The 27,002-nt window shown below is 39.2% G+C and overlaps 1 protein-coding gene and 1 long non-coding RNA gene across 2 annotated transcripts in view; one reads left to right on the top strand and one right to left on the bottom strand.

The window, feature by feature from the left end:
* Window positions 1-27,002, top strand: part of LOC101923360 (dystonin) — a 303,205-nt gene that overhangs the window by 3,995 nt on the left and 272,208 nt on the right. The window contains 1 exon segment of the mRNA XM_055811183.1: window positions 11,502-11,690. Coding sequence (XP_055667158.1) covers window positions 11,502-11,690 — 189 coding nt within the window.
* LOC114012348 (uncharacterized) lies at window positions 1,544-27,002 on the bottom strand. The gene is made up of 4 exons (XR_008748221.1): window positions 20,555-27,002; window positions 11,407-11,604; window positions 10,442-10,524; window positions 1,544-7,452 (listed from the first exon to the last, which is right to left on the bottom strand). It is a non-coding gene; the product is annotated as an uncharacterized LOC114012348 (long non-coding RNA).

Genomic DNA, 27,002 nt, shown 5'->3' with positions numbered 1-27,002 from the left:
TCAGTTAAAAAGGGAGTAAGCTTCTAGCCCTTAGGCTGGAAGGAATTAATCCAAATGGTATAATTCTTAAAACCTTTTGATTTGGGGGTAAGAACTGTTGAGAAGGAAGGTTCTCACTCAGGCTCTTTAAATGGTTGGTTTTTATGAGATTGTGAAAGGATAATTGTGCTAATTGCTAAATGAGTAGTTGATTTTTTTTATATTATTGGAGGGGTAAAAAATAATCATATATATAAATCTTTCACCTGAAATTTTCTCTGAGCTTTACAGTTTTCCTTTATCTTACCTTTTGAATTATGAAGACTATGATCTCAGGAACTGAAAGTATCGGTGTCAGTGGGTAGTCATGAGCAATAGGGTGCTTTATTTATGTATATATTTATGGTGCAATATTTATTTAATTTCGACTCACATATATTTTGGGCAAGTTTCCTGTGAATGCTTCCACTGAGACCTACAGGTATAAACCTACTAGGAAGCAAATCCATAGAAGTTTTGTAGTCCACTGTAAATTCTGACTTCACATAACCCAGGTGCATGTCTCAGGGGACTAGACTCACCAGTAAGGCAAACAGGAGTTGACACCTTGTGAGGAGACTCTCTGGGAGGGCTGGTGGCATGCATTAATCACAGCTGTCGCAAAGGAATAACATTTGGTCGTTTGGGTTTTGCACATTTTCTTCCTAGTACACTGAACAGTCACTACAAGGTTATATATATTCAGTCTGTTGTTGTGACAAGACTGGTAGTGAAATAGGTCAGCCAAGACCGATGACAATTTTTAAAAGCAAATGAATTTGCTAAATCATCCATTATGGCACAATGGATGCAAACCTATAGTAAAACAGTCTCCGGTAAATGTATATATTGACTGTGCCAACAATTGATGCCCAGAAAAAGTGTTTATAAATTTATCCCTAAGCATACCTTTGCCATAATCGTCCCCCTTCTGAGGCTGATTGTGAGACAGTTGCCTAGAAATACAGTTGTAGATGTCTTACAAAACAATAATGAATAGTCTTTGAAGAGTTGCACCATAATTCATCGTGAGCATTGCAGTTATTTATAAATTGTTCCAGATATGTACAGCTCGAGTGAAAAGAGAAATCAACAGCCCCTCCAAGCTGAATTTGAGTCCTCTGTTTGATTGGAGGGAGTGCATTCAAGGAACAACAGAAATGTACAGGGCTAGCCAGAAAAATACATTCATTCACCTAATGAAAGGATGTCTTGTTGTCTTTGCAGAGCTGAATGAGCCTGAAAATATTTTACCTTTGTGTTTGACTCATTTTTCCCCCAGGATGTTTAAACTGTTTTTCCATTAGCCGTCTAAGAGTTAAGGAACGGGTTCAAGGGAAAATAAATCAGAGACAAAAATAAATTGTTTTCTTAGATGTATGAAAGCACTTATGTACAGGAATGAATGGAGAGCTATAAATACAGGTTACACTGTATAAGGACAAATCCTTCTATCCATTTTTCATAACATGTCCAATAATATGGCCCAGAGAGAGTATGTCACACTCAGCTGTTACATGGCAAACTAGGAACCACTGAGATTCTGCTTACTATACGTCATCTGTCCATCATTGTTTGTCAGCTTTATTCACTGCAGTGCTGCCTTTAGATAGGCTAGCAAGCATCGGTCTATGCTGAGAAACAGCCTGTTTGGCAATTGTATTACAAAACACGGCAATTCCCTGGCTGCTGCAGCAAGACCACTTCGATTCCTGAGCTAACTCCAGAGGAGTTAACCCGGGTACCTTTACTCTCTGCTACAGTGTAGTGTAGAAATGCCTGATATGTTTCTATAGCCATCTGGTTGCCTGCATCTCTATTCTGGCTTCCAACAGTCTGCAGAGAAGTGAAATGCTGAGGGGATCTCTTCTTAGCTCTCTTAGTCACCCGACAGTGTACGGACATTGTGTCACAGTCCACGTCAGTGGTATGGCACGGTCTCAATACACTATATATCGGGACCTGCATTATAAATGAACACATCCTCACAGCTCTCTAACAAGATAGGGACAACCACTGCACAAAGATCCTGCACGTAATAAAAGGTCATCTTACTATTTAGTTTCCCATTAATACAATGATGTCCACAACATCCTAGCTATCGTATTTACATATTTATGTAAGTATTTACATACTCTGGCTTGTCAGTAACTACTGTTATCTCGGGAAGTGTGTGTTTTGGATGAGGTTGTAACTGTTGTATGCCAGTTACAGTGCACATGTCTGGTGCACACAAGCAGCAGTTTGCAAGCAAGCAGAGCCCTGGTTTCAAGGGGATCAAGGTGGAGCACGGCTTGTCACCACCTTTCTGTTAGCAGCCACATTGTACACATGTACAGAATGTGAACTTCTAGCTACTGTTTTTTGGCTGAAACTAACCTCAGATTGAAACTGTGAATTAAAATAGCTGAGGTCGTACTTGTGGTGAGCACATGTATTGCCACATCTGCTGTAGGAACTGTTCTTACACAGATGGAAAGGATCATGTAGGGGTCCATACATCATGTACAGCTCTAACCATCTACACTGATTTCTCAGTTACTGTGGTTAGGTTATGAGGGTGACAGATCAGGTTGTGGGTGTCCCTTCAGAAACAGCTCAGCACTTTAGGCTGAGGGTACTATATGAAAGAAAGCACAATATGGACAGGGTGGTATGGCCCTTGGGGCTGCTTCTGTTCCTGGGCTGCCACATGTGTTTTCCTAGGGCATGGAAGAGACTCACGCTGTCTTCCACTCCCAGGCTTTTTAAGGAGAGGTGCCTTTGGTGTGCTACGGAAGAAACTACGCAGAGCACAGGGTGAAGTCACCTTGCTGTTTTCATGTGGGATCTGATTCGGCTGAGCTGGGCTTGTTGGGCCTGGCCCTGTGAAACATGAGCGGATGCCATCCCTGCGGCATGGAGGCGTCTCTGGCTCTGGGGAGGGTGCCTCAGCCCCTCCAGCTGCCCTGGGCAAGGACTTGGCACTGTGTGAAGGAGATGGCTGAGCCAGGTCATCAGACCTGTGGCTGATCTTGATGTAGCGCTAGCAAAGCTGGCTTGTTTTTGAGCCGATTTCTTTGTGCTTCTGGTTCACCTGTGAGCCTGGGTACCTGTTATCTGGATACTTCTGCCATCCAAAGCGTTTGAGCCCTCGTCGTGCTCCCTTGTTCCCTACTGCCCTGCATCGAGGAGAGTCAGTGGTTTGCTGTTCCTGACTCATCAGAGGGAACGAAACATGAGTTATGGCTGAAGCACTTCATCAGCTATGGAAACTAACTGCAGTTGGCATCTGGGCAAAGACACATTTCTTGCAAGTTGTGCCAATGTCCTTATCGCCCCTGTCCACTCAGCTGCTTAAATACAGCACTCGGCTTTAGGATGGCAGGGTAAATAGCAGAGCAGACTGGAAGTGAAACACAGTTTTACAAGACTTAATTTGTGATTATCTAAATTGATAGCACTAACTATACTGAAATATGTAATCATGTCAGACTGAGGTATTTTATTTATCCTCCTCCTTTGTTCTAGAGAGAACGAAATGATGCAACTAGGTCGAGGCATCATTCCCTTCTGATCTGCTGCCACTACCTTCCTGCACGTAAAGTGCAGCCGGAGTTGGAAAGTGACTTTGCAAAACCAGTATCCTCTTATACAGCACAATAAACTCACTGTAGGCATTTACAGTTTATAGTCTGTAGAGCTACTCAGCTGACCTAGTGTAGGTGTCTGCTTCAGGATGAACTGAATGGTTCTTCAAGCCTCACTGAGCCTATCGACTAAATTTTTCATTGGCTATAACAGGAGCTTAGACTAGTTGCCCCTGAAGGACAGACTCATTCAGATATGTTGCTGGTATCTGAGCGTAGGTATCTTAATAGATAGCTGAATTCCGCCCCAGGTATCTTTTTTTAAAGTATTTTTAATAGATGCCTGTTAAGTCTCTCATTAGTTATGCATCTCTTTTATGCTTGACAAAGTACAGACCCATCTTAACATGCTGTGGTGGCATAAATTCTCTTACCAGTTTACGCTTCAGACAAGCACCCTGGACAGAGAGTAATTTCTTTGTACTAGATGTTGGGCAGCACTTGCATGGGTTAGCAAGTTGTATGTTATTTCTTATTCTTCTTCTTACTTTATTTTTAATATTGAAAGTTAATTCCTTACAGCAGATTCTTGATGTATACTGTACACTGCCCAAGCTGAGAAGTGATGAGATGGAAAACAGAGGAAGCAGGGGTGGAAGAGGGACATGCTTGGGAAATGTGCTAGTATATTCTAAATTAAACTTTCTCTTACAGACCACTGATCAAGCAGTACTCTGATTTATTTTTGTTCTTAAGTAATTGTTTCATTCCTACTGTAGGCTTGCGGTGCCTTGAGGTAACAGGGAAGGAACTGGCAAGGCAGCTGTGGAGGGCTGCAAGCCGCCTTGTCCAAGAATGATAGGACTGCCTGGAGAACAGGCTGGCTTCTGTGGTTTATAGGTTTAGACAGGAAAGACTATTGAAAGGGTATCTTGAGGCGTAACTTGGGCTCCTTGGCTATTTGCTTACACATCATCAGATTTTCCTAGTGTTAGGGCTTACCTGCGTTGATGGGAACCCTAACCTTGTGATAGGAAAAAACACACATTGTTTAAAACAGCAGTTTAATGCAGCCTGGGTTATCAAAAACTGTATTCTGAATTCACATCTAAACCCTAGGTTCACACAAGAACTTGTATGTATACACTTAAGGGCCTGCTTAGGACCTGGAAAGCAGGTTATTGATGAACTTTCACGAACTTGGTTGGGAAAGTAATCTTGTTCAGGTTCTATAAAAAACAATTGCTTTTAATCCCTTTGAATGTGTGGACTTATCTTGGAATATGACACATGCCAAATCACAGTCTTCAATATCTGAGAAATGGTTCCAGCACTGCTTAGAGTTTAAGTTTTAGAAGATAAGAATAATGTCTCCTAAAATAAACTTAAGACATGCAAAGAAGCATCAGTGAAAGCTTGTTAATGAGTGAGTGGAATGAGAAATTGAATGTGAAATCTTACATTTGATGTTTTAAATCTTGATTCAGATCTTTATAGGAGTAACCTTAGCTAAGATTAAAAAAAAATAATCAAGAGAACCACACAAAAAAACCCCAAAAAAAGGTTGCAGCCTACTTTTTTGAGACCTGATAGAACCAAGAAATAGCAAATGCAGTTGCATCCTCCTTGTGTGTTTGCGAAGTAATAGACTGAGTGAATGCAGGTAATTTTCCTGCCACAGAAAACGAAGACCTAGCTTTAGTTAGCAATCATTAATATTAGAGAGGATGTATAAGTAGTTTGGAAGACTTAACTTGAATCTTTTATTTTGGGCTGAACTTCCAGAACTGGCAGTTAAATGCTGTGGAGGTGTTATTGTTTCTTTGTAAACTGAGGATATTTGGGATGGAAGTCACTATGGGAGAAGGAGAAGGGAAATAATGCAATCTTGGTCACTTTTTAATTTAAAACAGTTCTTAAAATGCATATAGAAGTTTGTATGCGCAGCAGAAAGATTCTCAAATTTCTCTCTTCAGCATGCAGAAGAATTTGATACAATGAAGTTATTTAATTAAATGTGCCTTTTTAGTTCAAGTAGGTACTTCAGCTATAGGGTTTAATTCTATTTCAGCCTGTCTGCAAAACAGCTGAGAACTCCAGCATCTTGAGATCGGTTTTGATACTACGCATACTAATGTCGCCAGGCCCTAAGTTGTTGTAGGTTGCATATACATGAAAGTTTCCAAGCTTTAAACAAGCAGTAACTGACACTTCAAAGACTGTTTCGTGAGGCCGTTAATTGACAGTGGTAATAGATGACAATTCTCATGCATACACAGCCATTGTCAAAAACCTTAGAAGCAAGTACACGAAGTTGGATAGCCTGTCTGAGCTTCCTTTGGCTTTGATATTCATTAGTGCAGCTGCAAATATGCATTTAGTCTACGGGACTCACTCAAATATCCGTAAAGGCATTTGCAAACACAGTTGAGTTCTGTTGTCATTCCTCCAGTTGTGCTGAGTTGTGGCTTAATGCTAGCTAGCGCTGCTTCTGTAGTTTACTGAAGACCTGCCACAAGGTAAACTGGGCTGCTGTCTAGTGTCCACTGAAGTTAACACAAAGATTTCTGTTGGCTTCAGCTGGACATCAGATAACGCACTCTTACTTCTCTTGAAGTTAATGTTTAGGGACTCAGAAAACACATACTGGCTGGAAAGGTTGGGTTCCAAGACTAGAATTCCAACACCCAATGTATTCTACATAAAATACACACTGAGAAAAATGAAGAATGAATATGGTTTCTCATCAAGCATAAGAATAATAGATAGTGTATGATGAAGGCCGTAGGGACAGTAGCAACTGGAATGGAGAGGAAAAGGATCTGGTGAATTAATACAATCACACATTGAAAGAATGGAGGAGTCAAAGATTCACGTCACTAAAGTGGTAATGCACACACGGGATAGCACTGATTATTCGTGTGGTGCTATTTAAGTATCAGACAAAGAATTAAAAACAAATACAGAAAAACCAAGACAGTGAAAGAAAAAGGTTCAACACATTATCCAAAGTCCCTGCCCATGGCAGGGGGATTGGAACTAGGTGATCTTTAAGGTCCCTTCCAACCCAAACCATTCCATGCTTCTATGATCTGTAAAGCAAAAATTGGACAAGTTCTTTAGGAAGTTTCAAAATCCTATTTTTTATACTAACGAACAAGCTAGGAATAGGCAAAAACATAACAAGGATTGCAGAGTATGACATACTTGGTTATCAAATACCAGATCATACTGAAGAAATTCTGAAGAATGGGGCAAATGAGCACACATGATGTTCATAAATGCAAGGCTGGGTGTATTACAGAGAAAAGGAGTTTATCCACTTTATTAATTTTTACGTTTATGGTTTCCAAAAGGGCCTTTTGAATTACTCTTGACAATTCCGTGACCTCTTTCAGATGTATAGCCTGATCAGAAAAGAAGACGGGATGGGAAATATTTAAACAGAATAGAAAAACATGCTATATTATTATATATATCAGTAGGACAAATTTGTAAGAGTGCTGTGTTGAATTATGGGGATCCAGCAAGAGTATGTCTGGGGTGTGTAAAACTCTCTCTCTCTCTCTGGAATTATGTCATGTAGAAGACGGAAAATAAGAGGAAATCTGACCATAAAATATATATGGAAAGATGAATACTGTATCGAAGGCAGACCAAAACCTGGTCCTGATCCATCCTATCTAATTTTGGATACTGACAATATAGATGTCTATGAGTGAAGTAGTCAGCTTGGTCTTCCTCTGTGGCCAGTAGGTGCTGTTAGGGGATGGTTCATCTGACCCGGTGACTTCGGTGGCTCCAAAGGGAGCCCAGGGAGGGGAGGTCTGCTGAGCTTTGGTCAGAGGAATCCCACACTGTGTTTCTGTATACAAGAAATCAGTTAGTGAATCAGAGGAGTGAAGTTAAAACTTGGCTGGATAAGAAGATACTTTTTTTACAGAACCCCTTACCATGGAAGTAATTGTACATAACCAGTTGTTTGTGAGCTGTGGCACACAGCGCCCAGGCTTGCAGTGTTCATCATTGGTTTGGGTGTAAAGATAGACACAACAGGCCCTTTCAATATTACCACACTTCATTCCAGGAAAAAAATGCTTTCAGAGAAGGCTTAAAAGGATGAATTTCAGCTAAAAGAGGCTGATCTGCCCGGTCTCCTTCCATAGATAAGAAAGCTCCCTTGAGAGTAAGTGAACTAGGTTTTGGCTCTGTATCAGCCTCCAGAGACACCTCTCTATTCCTGCTGACTGTAGAGCATGACTAGGAAAAACAGTCTTCATGGATTCAGACTCTAACCAGAAGGATGCACATGAATGCTTTTGGAGAGAAGATAATCCCAGGTTCAGCTTGCCTTTTGTCTTCTGCTGTGGTATCTAAAACTGGTTCTGGTGGTCATCTGAGTTTTTTCTTTAAGGAATAATACTTTGTAGTGTAAATCTTTGTGCATTTATTTTATTATTTAGAAGACAGATTTTCTAAAAATATGTATTTGAGGTCTTGTTTGTTTTGCCTTGTTTCAGAATTTTACAGGCATAAAAATGAGTCAGGCAGTAGGGTCTAGGAATGAGCAACTCCCTTTCAGCACAAAGAAAAGGTTTGTCACTGTCCAGTGACACAGCATTCACATGATACCAGAAACTCCAAACTGCTTAATGGTGTTAGAGCAACCTCATTCTATTGCCCCCAAGATTTAAAAATCTCTAGTGTTTTCTCAGCGGTCTCAGCTGGTATACTGTGCATACCTGAATATTTTGCAATACTTCTCTGCTCTGCTGTGAGTGCTGACTTAACATCTAAAATAGTGCCATCCTTGCCAAACAGATATTTGTGTAATCTTCACATTTTTTATTTTTGATTGCTGAATTAATATGATAAGTTTTCAATTTTGGGTTCAACTGAAGGATAACTAACACAGATGACACAAGAAAAGTCTGTTCATTTCACTGTTGAGAAGGGATCACTGGCCATTCTAGTTTTGCAATGAACATAGGAGTAGCAGCTGCCACAAATTACGTCACTTTTGACTCCTCTCTTCATTTTTGATTACCAAATTTTGAAATTTTCCAGATTTGAGGCTCTGGTCTGGCAAAGTTTCATTGCAGGAATGAGTAAGCATTTCAGGCTTTGGTCTGAGGACTCTGCCCTTGTAACATTATCTTTGTTGATATGGAATTAATTTTCCACCTGAAATCATGATCCTCTGCCTTTATCGCATTATAATCCTCCCCAGAGCAACCATTTGTGATACTGTGGGCAGATTATGACTTCAAGTGAAGAATAAGCTTCAGCAAACAGAAGCAGATGAGCTCTTAAAGAGATAAAGATCCCATTTTCTTGCTAGTAATAAACAGCAAAAGAGAAAAATATATAAAATACAAAGGAGAAACACTGTCTATGAACAGGCTTTTCTGGAAGTCACAAGTGACTTTTTAATATTGAAACATAATACTCCATCAGCAAACCCTGAAGTACTTTGGGGTGAAGTCACTCAGTGAGACAGACCCACATACTTAAATCCCTGTTTGGCTTGCATTTCTAAGCACTTTTAGAGCTGCTTAGCTTCTACCAAATACTTCTGTTACATAAACATACTTTCCCAAAGAGTTTTATCCAGCTAATGGGGATGGGAGCGTGGTGAGGGAGCAGCTGCAGTGCAGGGTATATAACCTGGCTTCAGCCCGTAGCCCTCATCTGTAAGTGAATCTTAATGCATTTAACGTTTAGGAAATCTCTTCTAATTTCAGAACTCAGAATAGATTTGCTGGGCATTTTGGTCTATTAAGGAATATTTTCTTCTACTACAGAATAATATCTGATGCACACTAACATTTTTCTGCAGAAGAGAATTTCCACAAGCAGCTCTGTAACAGCAGGCTGCCCGTGTTGCATTTCCCCCTCTCATCCAGAATGTTCCGAGCATCACATTGAATGATAAGTTGTCTCTGTTAGCTGCTAGAAAGCAAATGGGGCAGTATATTTTCCCACTGCAATGGTGTGGCAGAGTATCTTACAGATTTAAGTCTTTAAATGTTTAGAGATCTGCCTATACCCATGCAGGTCTGCTGGCTGCAGTGGCTTCCCTTACTCTGCTTGTGTTGGTTGATATGGATAGGGTCCTCCTTCCATTAAGATACAGGGAGTCAAAGTCTGGCCCTACCTGTAGACTGAATGACTCCACTGCTTTAGTAGAGTAGGTGGGATCATAAAAAAAGATTCAGGAAATTTTGGCCATCATATGTATTTCATAGCCCTAACGGACCACATACATGAACCTCCCAGATGAACTAGGTGGAGTTGGGCTCTATTCCTGTCCCTCCTGTCCAAGTGTCCAGGAGTAGAAGGTTGCTACTTGGAAGTTACTTCACCTGATACTTCATCTTGACACTTCAACCTTTTCACATCATCTGTTGCATGCAATGTGTATCTGTAGCAATTACCAGCATGTGCATGTAAATGTATGTTTGTGTGGTTTGGCTACCACATTGACTTCACGGAGCACACCTTTACATAACGAAAGTAGCTGTTGTTCTCTCTGAGTGCCCAGAACAGACTGCAGCTCTCTTCCCTTGCGGTCTCATGAACATTAGAGGAGTAAATCCAGTTTGCACAGAGCCATACATCTGACTTTTGATTGCTTCAGTTTACCAACTTAACATTTTAGCATAACTTTTCTAGGCTGATTTCCTATAAGGCAAAACAAACCACCAAAACCAAAAGGAAAAGCTAAGGGAAAGGGAAAAAAAGAACAGCAGGTTTATAAGGAAATCTGTTGCTCCCACTAGTATTCAGCTAGCAGGAACTTGGGATATTTAGATTCACAGCATAGATTTCAGCACTTTTAGCTAAAATCTCACCTTGCAGAAGTTTGATTCTTTATATGGACCAGCCATTCTGAGTGCTGGGTTTGTCCCGTAAGGACTTCGGCGGAAATACTTTACTAGGAAAAAAAAAAGGTGAAAAATTCGGCATTATTGCATCTATTCTGGGTTTTGAAAGGTATATAGTCCTTAAACTGCAGACTGTCACTAAGGTCATAGATTTGGCTCACTTATTCTGAAAGCTGATGTGACTAAGTGAATGAAACTCTTATTTATAACCTGGCCAAGTTTAATATCAACGCACGTTGTATTCAGTACAAATGACGCATGGCAGGCTCGTGCATGCTCATGAGGGCACTCAGTGAAATGAGAGAATGCTCATTGTAAATGCTCTGCAGATAGCAATACAGGGCTAGCATTATATGTGTTGCCATTAAAGGAATGAATTTCTATACGGCTAAGACATTCTGGATGATGCCCAGAGGTTTTCACAGCAGCCTCTAAAAAGCATTTGTGAAGGGCAGCTTTTCCTGAGTTTATTGATTTGGCCAAATATACATGTATTTCTCAGATGATAGCAAAAGACAGCACTCTGTCTTAATTATTTTATTCCAAATGGTAAGGCCTCCCCCCAAATCCAGCAGCATCAGAACTCTTAACAAGAACCATTAGTCATAACGAAGTGTTGCCAGCTACCAGTTTTTCTTCACTTTCATTCTTAGGAAAGAATGCACGTTTCCAGCTCACGCTCCCTGAAACAATTTCTCATGAGGCCAAGAATTAACCTGGAAAATTTTAATTAGAAATTAGAACTATTTAGTTATAAATAACTAAAAGTGGGAGCTTATAAAGAAAAGCAAGAGGCGTTACTGCTGCTAGCTGTGTCAATAGTACATATGATTGAGAAGTATAAACCAGATGTGATATTAACAGCACTTGGCAACATCTCTTTATTGTTACATGCAGTATAAATGCAGGGTTAAAGATGAGCATGCTTGTACCTCAAGTTGTTGTTAATGTCCTGTATGATTTTTGTGGTGTTATATGGCTCTGTTCTGGGAGATCTCAAACACGATGATTGCTTTTTCTGCTATAGGGCTTTAGATCAAGTCCTCGTCATGCTAGAAGACGTGTAGCACCTCGCCTTGAGGAAACACAACCTATAGTGGAAGCTCACCACCTAAGTGAGCAGGAAACTTCTGTAAGAAAAAGAAAAATCAAGAAAAGCAGCCGAGTTCAACCAGAATTTTATCATTCTGTTCAAGTTACCCCAACTCGAAAACCTGTAAGTATTCTACCTTTAGGGATAAATAGCACTTGAAGTATATTGTAGAGGCATGTAATGGAATTCTAATTTTTGGGCCATCCATGTTCTGTTCCTCAATTTAAAACCTTTTTAGTTCTCATGTTGAGTGAATCTAGCTACAGGTTTGTTTGACTGCATTTAATGTTGATGCATAACTCTACGAAAGATTCTGTTCTGAAGAGGGATTTTGAATTTTGAGTTTTATTTAATGTTCAGTCTATAGTCGATATTCAAATAAGATATTTAATTTGATAGTTTTATAGTGATATTACTTAACAGGTTTTTACAGCACATGTATATGTTATTGAAATTCCTTATCACATTTATCAGAGATTCTATGTACTGAACCAAAATTATATTAAATCTCATTACTAGATACAATTTTGAGGTCTCTTTTGCTTTATACAGTATTTACAATCTTTCTGCTCAACAAAACTTGTATCGAGTCTTATCATTCTTTGCTCCTCAGCTTGATCTAAACATAATTCTTTCAATACTGATAACCTACTTTTAGTGAGGAAATATGACAATTCATTGAAACACACAGTCCCTAATGTAAATGCATGTGAAGATATTTCCTGCAGACACAACGCATTCCTCTTTTTAATGAGAGCTCCTGGCTTTGATGCATTTGCTAACCTATCCGTGCCAATGTTAAGGGGCTTGAACTACTTCTATTAAGCCAATATTATTAAAAAGGTAACTATTGAGCATACCCTAAAAAAGATATCTCGAGGTCGCTCCAACTTAACTGAACCCTCCTAGATTTGTGTACATTGACCACCAAGAATTATCAGTGACCTCTGAAGCTGGTTTGAGAAAGAGCATTCCCTAGTGGAAGTACATTGTCTGAGAGATCAAGAAACTTGTGCACAGAAAAGAAAGCCACAGCTGCCAGAACTTCTACCTTTCAGCCAATACCTTTCGTTTCTCTGCTTTCACTTCACTATTCCCCAATTTCCTCTGTTCTCTTGTGCTTCCACTTATTTATTTTACTCTGCTGCTGTTTCTGTGGTTTAGTTTGATCTGATGGATTCGTCTTCTGCTCTACTTCAAGGATCTGCTCTTCCTTTTTTCTCAGCCATCTCCCTTTCACTCCCATCCTATCTTGCTCTCTAGACTCCTGGCCTTAACTGTTACATTCTTACTAGGTCTCCAGCCTCTCGCCAGGCTCCTCTCTATTCATTACTTGCTTCTGATCTTTGCCCCGCTTTGTCATCCTTCCTTCATCTCTTGCATCATCTCCTCTATTATTTTCCATTCCGCTCTTGGTTTTTCGAATCCCTTTTTTGTTTAATTGTTATTTTTTTCCATGGTAGCCCTATGCTGAGGGTAAGCCTGCCTGTAATCGTGAGGCTATTACCGACTGCTGATTACCAACGTGGGAAAAAGAGCATCAGTAGTGCTGAATTAAAGAACTAAAACTGTGGAAATGGTGTAAGCAGCAAAACAGGCTTTGAAGAATGGATTAGTGAAATTAAGAAAGCCCTGCTTTTCCCCGAAGTCAGTAACACGTCAGGGAATTCAGGACCAGCAAAGAAAAAAAGAAGTGTAAGAATAGAAAATGCACAGTGTTACCAAATAACTTCATTTTCCTGTCGTTTCATGGTTCTGTGCTGTGTCTGACAAGACCTACCACTGAAACAGTAATAAATCCCAGACACAGAGAAAACTTCTCTCAGTGCTGTCACCATTATGTCACTATCTTGAAATTGCTTTTGCAGTATATCTTTTATGCAACATTATATAGTTCTTTTGATAGCCTTTTGTTCTACAGCCTAGATGAACTCACATTTCTACAAAAAAGAATAATTAATTATCTTTATTAGACTATGATCCAGAAAACATAAGTCACCAATTTCATTTCTCGTGGATATAGTAAGTTATTTTGAATGTATTATTAAAGCCATGGTGACAGGGTGAGTAAGGTTCATGCCATGACGAATCACTGCAGCGCTGTGAAGTTTCATGCAATCATGGTGTTGTCCATCCCACCGTCTGTCGCAGCTTCGTTCCACTTAGTCTCGGTGTCTCAAAGATGAGAGACTTTTGTCCTTCATCTTTGAACAGTTTTACATGATTCAGTGCCAGAAATGCTCTTGTTAGTCTGCATAATTTCTTTCCATTATCTTTTCCTGTTATTCCTAGCTCTGCCCACTTGAACCACTTTAAGTATATCATCTGTTGTCTTGATGTTTACACTGGGGAAATATCTGTAGGCAGCTGTGGCCATATCCTGCTTAGTCATGACTTGAAAAAAAAAGATGTATGATGTCTGGTAACAAGAATACATAATTTCTCCTCATAAAGCAGTTCTTCTGATCATTTTTGTTGCCTTTTTCCTACTTGTGCTTTTTTGTCCTGATTTTCTGACAAGAGAGAATGGTATTGCCAAATTAACTATAAAACAGCGTTATATGGAAAGGTTTTTGTTTGCTCCAGGAAATATCCGAGTAATCAGTCATAAAATATGTTAGCATGTTCTGTTGCCATATTAAGCTATATGCTTAAAGACTTTTCAGATACTTCATTAAAAGTTTTGTTGGATGTTTAGATGCTAGGCTTTCGTATTCCTGCTAATTTAGGCTATTTCTTATTTGGTGGTTTTGTTGTGTCTAGAACTCGTTTTGCAGTTTCCTAGCCACAGCTATAATTATCTGAATTTGCTTGGATTATTTCTCACTTCCTGCATAGCATTTTGAGATCTTTCCGGTATTGTCCCTGATCTTGTCAGAACTAAACAAAAATAAATTAGGTGTAATTGTGTGTATGGGAGTAACTTCACTGAAGACAACAATTGCTCCCCTTGAAAATCTACATGAGCAGATGTTTGCAGAAATAGAACATTACTTTTCCTTGAAAATGTCTTTTTTTTTTTTTTCTTTTAAACCTTCAGGGTCATTAATAAAGACATTAAATACTTTTCATCCTGATACTGATCCTTACCAGACAGAGTTCATAGCCATTTTCACTTTATCTTATTCATCTTACTGCAGCACAACGTCAACATAATGGTGTGTAGCTTACCCCTTTCACAGCACATTGTTATATATTGTGCCCTGTAGGTCACCCTCTCATTGGTGGCTGTATTATTTGTGCTAATGTTCCCTATAGTGACAGTTTTACACCAACTTCACACTGAGGAGAGTCCAGATACCTATTACTGAAGCATGCTTTGAATTTTTGAACACAATGGAGAACGCTTGAGTAGAAACAGAACTGTGTTCTTTAAATTAGCATGACTTCATGGAAGTCAGAGGAATGTTACATATCACTCCTTTCAAAAACTGGGTAGCTAATTCTGTATAGGTAGTTAAATTTTCTGAAGGTGTGAAAGGATGCACAAAAGTCTCCTGTTGTGAGCTTGCTGCTGTCTAGGAATACTTCTCCAGGGCAAATTTTAAACTAGGGGTTTTATTACAAGCATTTTGCAAATACTACTTGTATTTTACGTAGTGGTCTGCTCTGAAGCAAAAGTATAAAACACTGCAAATTACTAATATGGTTTGTTTTTTTTTAACCTGTGCTGGCCTGGAAGCAAAAGATGACCTTGATTTGTGCACATTATGGCTTCTGAGCTGCAGGGTTAGTTAGACATACAGGTCTGCCAAATTCTGATTTCACCTGTATGTCTAAATATATAGTTGAAAAGAGATGCTGTCAAAGCAGTGCCTTTTGACACCTCCATTGTTAAACAGTTTGAAGGGCTCTTAAATTGCCTGATTTGTGCAGCCACCAGGGATTACTTAAGACCATGAGATGTAGTACCAAAATTTGCACTTGCATTTGTCGTAACAGGATCACTGTATGATGTGCGGCAGATGAGACTACAGAGACTGGGGCATAAATAACCTGGTTCCTTTGCTTTCAGATGCTAAATCCTGTTTCTACTCAAAAGCCTTGCCCTTCACTCATCCAAACTTACTGGTCTGTTTCACACCTGTAGTGTAGTGACAGCATATAATCGAGGTGGTTATCTACTAGATAGTGTTAAAAAAAATGTATCTCTGAAGTAATTTACAAAGAATAAACTGATGACAAATAATGATCTCAGAAGCACTGCTGCTCCTAGGTATCCCTCCAGTGTCTCCTAATGAACCCATTTCTAATTATTTAAAGACTTTCCTTTGAAGCAATTTAGCTTCTTAGGGGTGGGTGAAGAATCACTACAAGGGAACAGAGAGGGAGGTAAGATGTTTGGGAAGAACACCTGTAGAAAATGGACTGATGCCACCAGCTTCATTGGTCTATTGAGACTACTCCCATGACTGAAGTGAGGCATGCACTGTAAAGACAGATGATGCGAGTTTGAAAGCAAAGTTAATCAGTTTCTAACGCATGTAAAACCATGAGCTGTCCCATCCATGGTCTTACTCAGCTATCCTGGTTTTTGCATTTATGTGTTTAAGACTTAAAACTTATGAGACAGTATTACAATTATGTAACAAAAACACATTGGAGTTTTTTTTTAAACATCTAATACCAAATCATTTATAGAAGTCTTGGTATTAGTTGACACCTTACCTAAGATGAAATTTTTCACATGGATGAAGTTGTTTTACAGGGCTTTTTGGGAGTTTTTGATGTGTGTCATTAAACAATTGCCATTTCATTTTGTTAATTTCCATTTATACTTCTGGTGTTATTTACTAGTTTTCCAATACTCTGGTGTACTTTACGTGATATCTGAATGACCTAATATAGGTGACATACAAAAATTACTGATCTCTCTGCCCAAGATTTGGGTAACTCCAATATTAACTATTTAATCTATAGATTGCATTCATAGCTTCTTCCTTTTGGAGGCATCTGCTTGTTTTGAATTATGTCTCCTGTGGAACACATTTAGAAGCAAATATTGCAAAACATTATCTTATCATTTTTCACCTTTAGCATTTTTATTAACATTATATTAATGTTCTCAAAACATATGACAAAGCTGTAAGCTACCAGACTCTGCATGCATATCCTCTCCCAGGATAATCTGAGCACAGCCATAGTGAAGAAATGGAGGGAACATGTGAATGAATATAAAAGGGAAACAAGGACTGCATTTTTTGCTTTAAGTCTGTTGTGGTTTAACCCAGCAGGCAGCTAAACCCCACACAGCCGTTCACGTCAGAAAAAAGGTAAAACTCGTGGTCTGGTAAAGACAGTTTAACAGGGCAGAAAATGAAGGGAAAATAATAATAATGATAAAAGAATATACAAAACAAGTGATGCATAATGCAAATGTTCAATAACCACTGACCAATGCCCAGCCACGCCCCGAGCCGTGGGCTGCCACCCCTCCAGCCACCTCTCCCCAGCTTTATTGTTCAGGATGGTTCATACGGTGTGGAATATCCCTTTGGCCAGCTGGGGCCAGCTGTCCCACCTGTGTCCCCTCCCAGCTCCTTGCGCACCCGCAGCCTCCTCGCTGCTGGGGTGGGGTGAGGAGCTGAGGACTTGGCTCTGCAAGCGCTGCTTGGCAATAACTAAAACATCAGTACGTTATCAACATCGTTCTCATCCTAAATCCAAAACACAGTGCTTTACCTGTTACAGGTACTAGGAAAAAAATTATCTCTATCCCAGCTGAAACAAGGACAAAAACCTAAAGGATATTGATGGGGATTTTGAGAAGCTCCTGAAAAGTTTATTAGGTGATTGATTTGTAGTTTTTAACAAGATTTAAGCATCTAGACATCTTAGACATTTTCTTAAAACACCTCAAGGAACCTATTTTAGGTGTGTAGGATCTTTGCAAATATCACTATAAATGTGAAATAAAGACAAAGATTGTAGGGGCCATTAGGTTGACTTCAAAGGCACCTCTTTTTCTTTCTGAACATACACATGCCTGCCAAGGGATTGTTTACATCTCTTTCTTGGACTGTTTTGGTTTATTGCTTTTCTTATAGCAAATAACTCCTCACTGATAAATTCTTCATAAAAATTTACACAAAGACTTCATTTTCCTGTGACTCTGCTAGCTTCTGTACCTCTTCCCTTGCTGCCTGCTCCCAATTTCCTCTTGGGTGCTTTTCCCTCTCCACCCTGCAGCTCATCTGTTGCACTGTAGCAAATGCCCATTTCTTCCACTCCTTTTGCCCAGCTCCTAGACAGTTCAGATTTTTTCACTAGGCCAGGGAGGTGATTTTTTACAACTTTTAAACTACTTTTTGTTAAAGTGCAATAGTAACATGTTAAAAATTGCATCTGAGACTTAAAATTATTGTTGGATTGTCTTTCTAGTGATTTTTTTTTCCTATGGATGAGATACTACATCTATTAAGTAGTGCAAAAGAAACAGTTAATTGCATTAGTGCTAATAATTATTGATGACACAACTATGTCAAACCACATAGAAATAAGCATAGCAGTAACAGTACAAATGTACATTTAGAGCACCTTAACTGACTTCAGTGCTAGCTCCTATTTGGACAGTTAAGGTCATTGGTATTAACTGTCTCTTGTGGTGGCAGATCATGCCTGGTTTGAGTGTATTCACTGAGATTTGCACTTGTGTGGTTGGAAATAGCATCAAATCTGTGTTATTTTCCTATAGACAGTTTCAAATCACCCTATACTTGTGGGCAAAGCCTTCTTAAATAGCAGGTTTTCTCTTTGATAGTTTAGCTGATTCCATAGGATTTTTATTTTGTCTGTATCAATTTTTATTCCCAGAACAAATGCTTATTTACTGAAAATGGGATGTGAGCTTAAACCAGCCTGGCTCTGTTTGATCTGAAGTGTTGAAAGAGGGTCAAAGTGCACCCTTGGTCCTTGGCGCTGAAGCTAACTTGTTACTAAATTAGCAGTGAATAAGATAAAATAGTCTTCAACTGTTGTATCAAAGAAATAGAGCGGTAAAACTCTGGCTTGAAAAATGTGTAATAGTTTTTTTGCCACTCTTATTTTGCCATGATTTCTATTAACTGGGATTTTGTGTTCATTGACAAAATTATACTATATGTATGCAGTGTAGCCTCACTGAGAAATTAAATTTTTAACTGTTCAGAATTTTTATCTTTAAAATCCCAGTATCCTTCCTTGATAGGTAGTAATATAAACCTAAGCTGCTAAAATGTGCTAGAGGTCTTAACTGTAAAAAAAAAAAGTTTTATGTAAATGACCATAAATAGTAAATTTTGTACAGTAGCTGAAGGCAGGTTAAAGGTTTTTTTGTTTGATTTTTGTTATGATGGTATTATTTGCACAACTTAAAATGGCCAGTTATTGTCTCACAGATGCACAGTAATTATAGAGCCTAAATGCAGATGTTTCCTTTTCCTTCAGTGCCACAGGAGCCACTCTTCAGAGCTGTATTGTGTAACATCCTACTGTGGCACATAAACAGTACATCTTTATATAGCAAGGGACTCCCTTATCTATTTGTATTTATATATAACACTACACACGGGTATTATGTTAAAAGAATAGTTTGGCAAAGGCAAGTATTCAAACATTAGGAAGTTCTGGAATTAGGGTTACATGTGCAGCTTTAATTCAGTCGATTATGCATCCACATTGTCATATAGACTTGAATTGTATGGAGTACTGTTTTTTCACAGGATGTACTCTGTATTTATCGTAGGATGGAAGTGCTCTTAGGATGACTTTTATGTGTAGGAGTTATGCTGCATAAGTTGTAAAGTGTGTAAATGAATAAAACAGGAGGCTGCAGGAAGGGAGAGGATCTCTCATTTCTTTAAAAAGCATTGAGTGCTTCCTTGGAGACTAAAGGGTGGGCACAGGGTCACTGTGAATGTGCTGAGCAACTGGCTTAAAACATTTTTTATCTTCCATTTTCTAAAAGCCTGACTCATAGCATATGGTTGGGTTTATAAAAGTTCTCAAGCTGCCACTCACCACTGAACTCTGTATGTGCTGTGGTCTGAGTATTACTGATACATAATTCTAGTAACTCTTAAAAAATCAGATCCCTGGCATCTCAATTTGACCTAGGTAACAAAACTGACCTCCTGGTTTCAGTTTTGCATCCTGTGTAATGGGAAAGATCATTAGTATTTGTGAAGCGGTCATATACTACTGTAGTCATGAGCACCACAAAACAGTCTATGAAATAACAATTTCTTCATCACACCGGCATTTAAATAGCATGAAGTAAGTTGAGGTTTGGGGCTGCCCATTGAACAGAGAATGACAAAACAAAATATTGAACGACTGTTCATGGAATGAATATCACCCCTCATTTGCACTAAGTAAGAGACACCGGGGATGTAATAGTATATGATCGCATCATTATAACTGCACCATGATGTACAAATAAACAGGCAGAACTAAGGTTGCATGGTGAACTTTGAATCTGGGATTTGGTAGTATTTTAGTTCTGGACTTTGCAGCCTTAAGAAAAGTATTTTAACAAGAACTTCGTGTTTGATTTCCTACTCTTGTTAAAAAAAGTAAACATAAAACCAAAGCTCCATTGTGTGGCTCATCAGCAGGTTTTGACACTTGTAACTACAACACAAAAAATTTGCTATTTGATTTCAGGGAGAGAGTGACGATATTTGTGTTCCTCCATACAAATTGGTAACACGGGGAACAGGTATTTATTTCTAGAGGAAGTCTCAGATACGGCTGGAGCTGGGGTGAAATTTCCATTTCCTACTAGGCTCCTTAGGGGATGTGCCGCCTTGTGCTCATTCTTCCCAAGCACGGCTCTTTTCGCCCTGTCTTCTCCAGCCTGCTGCTGACCTGCCTCTGCCCCACCGCTGGCTCCTTCCTCACTGCCCAGTCCTCACTCCTCTGCTAACCTCAGCCCTTCTCCTCTCACTTTGTCAGCCCTTGTATCACTCTCCATGTCACACCCCTTGCACAGCCCTTCCCAGGCTCACCTGGTCCGTCATCTCATTGCTCTGAGGCACTTGTGCAACCGGTATCTTTGATTTCTGGGTCTCCCTGTGGCCGCTGGCTGCATATTCCATGCATACCTTCTTCCTTGACTCTTGTCTGTGTTCTTGGAGACCTTCTCCTCTCACACAGTTCCTACCCTCCTTGTTCATCAGAGCACCTTGTTGAAAGCCTTTTGCTGAGGCAAGACGGGTTTCATGCCAGCATGTCAGATCCTTAGCTCTGCCCTGATTCGCTCTTTCCAGCACTGATGGTTACTAGTCCCAGCTGTTACCTTGCAGGTCCGTTTCTCCTCTAGTCCTCATCCATGGAGTCTGCTGTTCCCTTGAAGGCTCTTCAGCTGCAGCTCCCAGACTCTGCCAGTGTCTGTGTTTGTCCCCCATGCTGTCAGTCCCAGTGGGTTTCTCCAGCCCTTTCCTCCAGCGCGCCGGTTCCTGTGTTTGTCCTCTGCATTCAGACTGCATGGCTTCTTCCTCTTGCTGGCCAAGCACAGCCGAGCGAGTCACGGAGAGCATAAAAGAAAAACAGACTCCTGCCTGTCCAGTCTGGTGCCTGCCCTCCCCTGCTCTCCCTGCCTCTTGCCTGCACTGCCATCAGCCTGCAACCACTGCAGGTAACTATTAGACGGAAAGATTAGTTTTGCCTCCGTATCTCCAAGCTGGAAGGATCCTGCTCAGCTCCTCGGCGGGGATGGTAGGTGTCCTGACATCGGAGGTAAGAGCTGCGAGGGTGGAATTTGCTTGGTCAGTCTGTGGTGGTGGGGTATTGGTCTGGCAGCTCTAAGACCCCTGAGAGTCTTGAGAGGCTTTGTTTAGTGGGTGCCAATCTGAAGAAATTTAGTTGATACACTGAAGACATTTTAGTTGACAAATTCTAGCATGGCCTTGTTTAAAAAAAAAAAAAAAAAGAAGAATTCTGATAAAAATCATATTGGTAGTCACCTGGACCCTAGGAATAGTTAAATCAAACTATTTAACTTTGCAAAGAAGAACTACCGGCAGATGAGGAGAGATTAAAAGAAGTTGACTCGCTCAGCAAAACCAAAAGAGGCTGAGAGGGGGTACAATGCAGGCTATGCATGCATCAGGAAAGCAAAAAAGGTATTTAAGGAAATGAACACTATTGTTGCAATAAACAAAAGACCAGAAATAAGTTTCAGGTGGCAAGTAGAGGAAGATTATTTGAAATCATGAAAGCAGGAGGCTCTGGAGCAGTTTTCTTGTCAGAGCAGTTAGATCAAACCCAAACTTTAAAAGCTTTACTTCATACTCCCTGATGCCAGGGATAGCAGATGATATTTATATCTCAAAGACTTATCACTCTGGCAAATGTAGACAGATTTTTAACAAAGATGGCAAAAAGCCTATGTCTAGCTTAAAGGATATTCATATTTGAAGCATCTATCCCAAAGTCTAGCATCTTCTCAAAAAAGATCACTGGGATATTTTTTTAGTGTTGACAAATAACTACTGGATATTTTCATCATCTTGTTCTCGGGCTTCTTGGTCAGACATGGACTAAAAATTTTAAGAAAATTCAACCTTGGGCAGGGAATATTTTCAACGAAATGTAAGGTGATGTAATGAAATGTAAAATGGATTTTGTAAGAGAAAACAAGCTGATAATTATTAACAGTATTATTAGTGTTGTGTAATTGTAAGAATCTGTATTTTCAAAGAGTTAAATGTTGATTGATCACTGATCAAGTCTTAGAACTTTGTTTTAAAACGTGGGATTAAAACAGTTTGAAATAAACAAATGAGTATTTAATTTTATAAGGAGGCAAACTTACCAGTCAGGAACGTTAACAGTTGTCACTAGAAGCTATTTTATTTATATATTATATATATAAAGAATATCAATACCAGTGTTTTAGATTTTCATTATGTCAATGAAAAAAATTCTTCTAAGTCCTCCTTTTATTTTTTCTTGAAAACAAGACTGATGTGCCCATCAGAGATTCAAAAGCTACTTAGAATTTTAATTTGCTCTTTGATGTCCAGAGTGTTTTCATACTCAGATACATCTTTTATGGCAGGAGTAATTTGGTTTGCTATTAAAACCTATATATAATATAACATAATCTCCAATGAGAAGCTTAGAAGGCTGAGGAAAGGATTTGAAGATTTCTTATTCCAGACTCTTCCTCTGTTATAGTTGGCCTTGTAGGCATAGTAAGCAGATAAGACTCTGTGTGCCTCCCTCAAACCTTAGTTGTTCTGCTGTGTTATTCTCTTTTGTGTCTGGCAGACTAGGGGGATCTGAAAGGATGCAAGATAGCTGCAATTAAAAATTAATTAAAAAAATATTTGTAGGTAATGGGAATTTTTTTTGCAACAGTTATATACAGCAGTCATCTAAGGCATATACATTTCTTTTACAGAAAAATGAGTTTGAGACCATGAAATTCTGGCATTTTAGGTATTAATATCTATGAAGCATTAATTTTGAAACAAGATAATGATAATTATAATGGAAGCAGCAGCACATATCTTGCTGATGGTTTTAGTATAAAACTCAACCAAAATACCTATTTCTTATACTGTGGCTTCCCAGACACTAAAAGTTAAAAATACTATCTTCCCATCTGCAAAACCTTCAGTACCTTTCTGTTGGCTTCTATAATGTAGGTAAGCTATTTCAAGAGTAAGTCGTACAATTCATGTTGAAAAAGTAAACAGAGGAACTAGGCGAGGAATAAAGGAATGGATTAAATATGAAATATATCAGGGTTGTCATGTTGATATTATTAATTAAAAAAAAAACAACACAACACTTTTTTTGTTAGCACAGTTTCACAAAGCAGCTTTTCAAGAGACCTGAGGGCTGTGGCATAACATGGCTAGTTTAAGCTGAATGTTGTTTGGCCCCCCTTATATACAGGTCTTGGTTATGCCATGCTTTTCAATGTATTCATTTGAAAATGAAAAAAACAACAAGCAGGTTTTCCTTGCACAGCAACATACTTTAAATGCCTTATTTCTCTCTTATGATAAGGTTGTTGAGATTAGTGGAGATTATTTTCACAGTGTCTGATCCCTTAGCTCATCTCACAGTTAATGGAGAGTTTCAAATGTGGAGCATCTCTCAACTTTCTGCTCCTGAAAGAGATCAGTGATAAATTAAGTATACGAAACAGAAACTCTACTTGTTGTAGCATAATATTCACTAATTTCTTTTCCTAGCTATTAGAAGATGGTATCACTTCAGACCAATAACTGCTTGAAATTTGATACATCTCTGTGGAATTGGTACACGAGGTGCTTTGTGGCTTCTGTTGCCTCCATTGCACACATCTCACCCAGGGACTACTTCAATGTTTTACCCAGTTGTTACTTAAAGCAGAGTGTATAAGCAGTCCTCGGCGCAGGGATCAGAACCAGCACTTCCTTCTCCCCAGAAAGCCTTGTGTGCTGTGACGCAGAGTGCTACGCTCCCTCTTCCTCTTTCTCATTCCATAGCAAGAAATCTTGGAACTTTTTTTTTTTTTCTTTAATCTGTACCAATCCCACAACTCGGCTAGCTACTGGGAAATGAGGGTTTGAACCTAGGTTTCAAGCTTAAGACAATAAGGAAAAGGCAAACAGCTGCTTTGTTGCTTCTGTAGTTCGAAAGAATCTAGTGTGCTCTGCTGTTATGAAAGGATGACTGAAGACCAATTTCAGGAGAAGGTTTGGGGGTGTCTTGTGTCCCTGATGCTGCATCATCCTGGGTGACCAGGTTTTTCTGACTACTTAGTTCCTACCAAAACCTCAGTTTTGCATCATGTCAGTTTTAGATGTGTAATTAGATGGTTATCCAGTAAACATAGTTTGATGTTACAAAACTGTATTACAATGTCCAAGTACATACGTGCACCTAGCCCTTGATCCATTTGAATTTCATGTGCTCAGATAACCTATTTCTTTCATGAAAGTTGCCTCTGTAAGGTTATTTTCCAAGTGTGGGAATGGTAGAGATTGACCTACTAGCATTCAGGGAAGATCCCATCTCCTTTTGAAAGCCTGTGAAAGCATCAGAATTTCCTTGTATAAATACAATCAGAGGCTCAAAATGCATGTGATACTTAATTTGTGTGTCTGTTTTGAATTTTTATCATTTCTGACAACATGCAGTCCCCAGGGACTTGCATAGCCTGATTATATACGTTGGATGGTTTGTATTCCTCATTGCATTATCATCTAATCAGGTTAAAGTAGTAAAGATTTACTAATGGGAACATTCAGTTGCCCTAGATTTTATCTTAAATTTATTAAGGTATTGTATTTTAAAAGTTGATCCACTTTAATATCATTCAATCTGGGATGTTAAAGTACAAAAATAGCCTGTTGCATTCAACTGATATTCTAAATTAGGAAGAATTTTGTTGAAAAACACTTGATAAAACCATGATTCAAACCCTTCACTTCTGTTCAGACTTATCCATTGCCCACAATGAATATAATGAAAGAAAAGAAAATGTATTCCATGAATTCTGAGATAGTTTAGTGTAAGTGAAATAGAATTTTCAGTTTAGTTATGAGTTATTTGTATTTCAGTCACTGTTGACCTGTACTTTCCAACAGCTTCCAAAAACCAACACGAAAGGACTCACTGCAGGGGAAAATCTCAAAGATAAGATGTGGAAACACAAGACATTTCATTAGAATTCAGCTGGCCAGTGCAATCTCCGATGTGTCATAAAGTTGGGGAATTTTTGCAATCTGATGATAATTCGTTATCAGCCTCTCAGCAGCTTTTGCCAGCTGGATTGCTTGACTGAGTTTAAAACCTGACCTCTGCTAATGCTTCTGCCTTGAGAAATGACAGTGCAAAACCCACTGGCATTCTTCAGGGTATCGGATCCTGTTTAGGGGTGGGTTATCTTGATATATGGTGTTGTGTGTTACCTTACACCATTTTCCAGCTATTCCATCTTCCACCTAGTATCCACCTGATCTTCTGCAGCGCCTCACCTACGACAAACAGTCCTTTCCCTCCTCAAAGCAAGTCATGCCTTGGTCCTTGGCCAAATCCCTCTTACAAGAAGTATACTACATACTTCTTTGAAATCATCCCCATTACTGGAAACCAGCTCACTTTTATAGCACAGTAGCAAGCCTGACTCTCAGGCGGCTGCTGCAATCACCTGATTATAGAGAAAACCATAGACGCTGGCAGAAATGAGTTTTGCTCTCCTAAATGCTTGTCCTGAGCATGCTTTGTCACCCGAGAGGCAGTGGTGAGGGCTGCGTGTGCAGTTTGCACCCCCCTGTGGTACTATCAGTGAAACAATGCATTAAGTTTAATCCTGTACTTCAAATGCAGGCAAAACTCCGCTTAGATTTGTTACGTATGACCAACAGGCTTCAGTGCACAAGCTATTACATGCATAACTGCTGTGCAAATACAACAGTTCCCGCTGATCACGAATAGAGGCTACAGATTAGTCTTTAGGCTAACGAGCAGAAGGAATGCACAACTGGAGGTATAGAATAAGCAGCTATAGTATCGAGGCTGTGACCTTATGGACCTAAGAACAGTCAAGCCCTGCCCCTCGCTAAGTCCCAGAGTAGGCTAAGTAAGGATGTGTCTGATCAATATTTTAGTGGACATGAAAGACACTTGAGTCACGTAACTCAAAAAAAATGTTGTCTATAATTAACAGTCACATTTTTCACTTGCAGACAGCAATGTGCTTTATTGAAAAGTAACAGAAGTGCCTTACATGTTGATTTTAGCATAACTGATTTTTTTGCATATGCTGTCCTAATTGGCCAGGAACCTTTTCAGGATGTAGAAATTAACCTGTACAGATGTTCTCCATTACTTTGTATTTTTAAAACCAGTTAATATGTTGCTGTAATCATGGAATTATTTTGGAATTTGGAATAATTATTAAATTATTTGGAATTTAAAGCTACAGCATGGAAAATGTATTCGCTAGAAACAAACAGGCCAGTGGGGTGAGTAGTAAGTGTGTTGTGAACAGTGGTTGGACAGGGGCAGAATGATTACAGACTTCTTATCAAAACTATTAATTTACCCAAGCAAAGCAGTTGTTCAGTTAAGTTTACATTTGGAATAGCAAAATTTAGGCTCTTAAAAATACTTACGTGCTCAATAGCTCTGTGTACACATTACTCAGAAGTATCTCCACGCTGAATAAAAAGTAGACTGTAATTAAGTTAGAAGTTGTCATTTCTTAGATGTGAGTTTGCTAGATTTTGCTATTATGAAAAATTCCTTTCTGACCTTCCTACCTTGTTCTGAAAAGGAGATTAACATAATTCCTGAAGAGCTAGTAAGCCAAAATCGGTTTTGTTCATTCATTTTGTTAATGCACGCATTAAGTAAGGTCGGACAACTTAAAAGAGGATAGCTAGTTGTAATACGCATGGATGCCAAAGATTGCTCTACTGTTGCCTGTTCGGTTTGATTTCTTAAAAATAT

This window comes from Falco peregrinus, chromosome 7 (genome assembly GCF_023634155.1).
Source record: "Falco peregrinus isolate bFalPer1 chromosome 7, bFalPer1.pri, whole genome shotgun sequence".
Classification (NCBI taxonomy): Eukaryota; Metazoa; Chordata; class Aves; order Falconiformes; family Falconidae; genus Falco; species Falco peregrinus.
The sequence above is the reverse complement of the archived record's forward strand: the minus strand, read 5'-3'. Positions and strand labels throughout refer to the sequence as shown.